This window comes from Austrofundulus limnaeus, unplaced genomic scaffold, assembly GCF_001266775.1.
Source record: "Austrofundulus limnaeus strain Quisiro unplaced genomic scaffold, Austrofundulus_limnaeus-1.0 Scaffold48, whole genome shotgun sequence".
In the NCBI taxonomy this organism is placed as follows: Eukaryota; Metazoa; Chordata; class Actinopteri; order Cyprinodontiformes; family Rivulidae; genus Austrofundulus; species Austrofundulus limnaeus.
Window position 1 is genome coordinate 1,985,254 of NW_013952450.1, and position 3,706 is coordinate 1,988,959.

Here is a 3,706-nt window from a genome sequence, read left to right on the forward strand (position 1 = left end):
GAGAGAGAGAGAGAGAGAGAGAGAGAGAGAGAGAGAGAGAGAGAGAGAGAAAACAAACAAAAACACCAGACGAGACAACAGGGTGGCGCCCTGTGCTCAGTTTTGTGACGGGAAATATCAAAGAATCACAGTAGGTGTGGAAATTTAAAAAGGTGAAACAAACGAGTCGTGTTCGACATCGCTACGAAGACCATACTGAAGCTTCGCTGCCCTTTACATTATTGTATCACAGGCAYGAGATACGTTCCAAGTGACTGACCGTTTTAAACAAAGTTCAGGAGGCTTTTGCATTACTGAGACTGACATTTAGGAACGATCTAAAAAAAACAACAGCTCCGCTGAGGCCAGAGCTATATCTTATTAAAGGTCTAGAGTCCATTGAATGAATGCATATCTCCCCCTGTGTTTCAGGCCATATTTTATAAAATCATCCTGTGTTGAGAAATAAGAGTTGGAGCCATTTCTGCAAAACTTTGAGAAGTAACAAAACATGCAGCTTCATGCTGTATCCTGTATGACTGACTCTCTGCTAATATCCCTCCAAATTTAAAGTCCAAATAGTGGTATGTGGAGAAATAGGCTGCTAGGGGTGGGTGCATCAATCTAAATATTGATAGTATCTATATCAAGATGAGCAATGGTATTGGATCAATACTAGCGTGATGACAGCCGTGTTTCCATCCAAATGTATTTCGAATTTTGAGCCTTTTTTTTATTTCGCAAAAAGGAAAAAACGACGAAATGCAAATCAGACGTGTTTCCACCAACTGGCTTGAAGCGAATCAATTAATTCAGACGCATGTGTGTAGTAAACAGGAAGTAAAAGTCTCATCTCAGGACTATGGAGAGAAGTTATCAGGAACACTTTGCTACTATCAGGAAAGTTGTAATAATTCTGTCATATCAACTAGTTCTGGTGATTTTACATGCTGTCTGGAGACATAGAAAAAGAAATGCAATTCTCTTCACGTTACGGGAATAACAGAAGACGCCGACAGCGGGAGGAGTGTCCTGCTGCAGTCGCGGCTGCAGTCGCTCTGGTACTGGTCCGGTACTGTTCAGACAGTCGGAACAGCTGATCAACATGTGAGGTAAATGTTCGCTACGTCAGAACTTACTCGACAAATGTGTTTCCATCTCTCCTTTGGCACATTAACTCTTAAAAAACCCCACCTCAAGTGAGCGTATCAACTTTTATGCGAATTACAGGGTTTTTTCGAATCATGTCATTTCCATCCACCTTTTCTGACGCGATGCTTCAAAATGCACATTAAAAAACGTTGATGGAAACACGGCTACTGATACTTTTGTTTACATTTTCAAAAATAAATTCAAATATAAAGTCGGTTTTACAAAGTCCCCAAGTCATTTGGAGTTAGTCGTTAGGCAGAAACCCCTTTTCTACATCGTTTCCGTGTGCAGTGGAAGCCATTTTTTTTGTTGCCATTGTTATATTTATATTTTTGTTACATTGTTTGTTTTGGTTATTTTGCACTATTGAAGTTTTTCTTAAACAATTGCTTGTAGTAAAAGGTAATAGGGGAATTACCATATTATTTTATACTTGTTTTATTGTGTTGTAGTGCGTTCATACAAAACATTTTAGGTGTCTAAAGTCATTGACCTTTTGTTTTATAAAAAATGACTAAAGGCAAAATAAAAAATGGATCAATGATCATGACATTTGTAGTAAAATGTATCAGAATCAGCTTTAGAATCAGTGATACCTGTGTTTACTTGGTATTGAATCGATATCAAATTTCCCCTACTGGAACAGCTCAGGATATCAGGATGATAATCTTGTTTAGCTCTGGAAGCTAAAATAATTTACTTTTCTCAAGTGTTAAATCTGCAGTGGACAGTATTAAATTCCCCTTCAAATGCGAGACTTTTTGACCTAGGATCAAAACTAACCTGCTACATTTAAATCACACAGTTCAGCTCTAAGCTGTTGCATAGCAGTTTCAGTGAGCACGGTTTTGTAGATTTCTACACTGTGTCACTGTTGCATCAGTACATTTCAGAGTACACCTGTAGCTTTACCTGTAATAAATACTTTAAGCTTAAAGTTGTGTTTGAAGGTAAAAATATACTTTTTTCTTGCAATAAGAGCAAATCCTATGTCCTACAATCCTACAAAAAGAAAACTAGTAACCATATCAAGTTATACAGGGGTTAGACAATGAAACTGAAACAGCTGGTTTTAGACCATAACATCCCTTTCAGACAGCTTCCTCTTGCCTCCACATTTAATCCTGTTGGATGTGGTTGGTCCTTCTTGGTGGTATGCTGACATTACCCTGGATACTGTGGSTYTTGATACATCACAAAGACTTGCTGTCTTGGTCACAGGTGCGCCAGCAAGACGTGCACCAACAATTTGTCCTCTTTTGAACTCTGACATGTCACCCATAATGTTGTGTGCATGGCAATATTTTGAGCAAAACTGTGCTCTTACCTGCTAATTGAACCTTCAACACTTTGCACTTACTGGTGCAATGTGCAAATAATGAAGATCGGGCACCAGGCTGGTCCAACTTAGTCATGAAACCTCCCACACTAAAATGACAGGTGACAGTTTCATTGTCTAACCCCTGTAGCTTCTTATTTACCTGCAGGAGGCAGAGTGCAGGCCTTTGCCTGGCTGGGGACAACAGGAGGGTTCTTCCTGCGGGGAGGACTCCCACCAATGAGATCCGAGTGGTGGACCCTGGAGACGGTTGGAGACTGGGGGATGCTGGGAAGAGTTCGGGACTTGGCCAGTAGGGGTCTCTGCAGCTTCCTTTCCAGAGACCTGCAGGAATGGGGTACATGAGGCAATCTCATCAGTGTGCAAAATAAATCATCTTTGGGAGACAGGTCCACCTGTCCAACACCCACCCCAGCCCACATACACAAGCATTGATATATACACACACACACACACACAGCTTGGCATTAATGAGAAACGAGAGCTGCTCTAAGGATCAATAGCAAAATTACTTCCACCTCAGCATAATCAGGCTGAGGGTGATTAAGATGACCGCAGCGATAGATTTATCCTTGTAGTCGATACAGCGCTTTCTCCACTGGAAATCGATGGCCACAATCAAACGACTTAACATTTGCTGCAACACGTATGATATTTACAGCATTCTTAATCTGGTATAAGCAGATAGTGGAGCTGATTTTTCAGCTTCGCTTTAATTAACATCTAAATGATACTCTGTTTTCCTGAATGCCCACAGAAAAAAAGCCTCCAATATTTGTGTGTATCTAAATACAGATGAAACCAGGGGATAAAACACCCCACAACCCAAAGCCACAGCTGTGACTCCTCTTCGCCTTCAGCTCTGATCAGACTGATGGGATCGAATTCACTGAAACAAACACGTTTTCAGACGTCGCTTCGTCTCGGAGGAAGGAAGACATCTGACCTCCACACAGCTGCGTGACAAAGACGTGCACGAACCTCATGAAAAAGAATCACAATTGGGTAACATGACAAATAAATATTTGCAAGCAGGGTGCTGCTATGCTGATGTGTTTACGTGTTTCACTTAAAAAGGTTTTAACCTCCATTTTTCACAGATGATTTTAGAAAGACAACCCAGTGGGATATATTATGTTGGCTTCTTTCAGTAAATAAAACACAAACAGTTTGCTTTGATTCTTTTTTTTTATAACAAACCATTCCACTCCTTTAATTAATGCTTTGTGTTTATTG

At 40.4% G+C, this 3,706-nt stretch overlaps 1 protein-coding gene across 1 annotated transcript in view; it reads right to left on the reverse strand.

Moving 5' to 3' along the window:
* Positions 1-3,706, reverse strand: part of ankfn1b (ankyrin repeat and fibronectin type III domain containing 1b) — a 171,684-nt gene that overhangs the window by 159,878 nt on the left and 8,100 nt on the right. Inside the window, exon 2 of the mRNA XM_014008234.1 lies at positions 2,613-2,794. Within this exon, the coding sequence (XP_013863688.1) occupies positions 2,613-2,794 (182 nt within the window). The remainder of the gene's footprint in view (positions 1-2,612; positions 2,795-3,706) is intronic.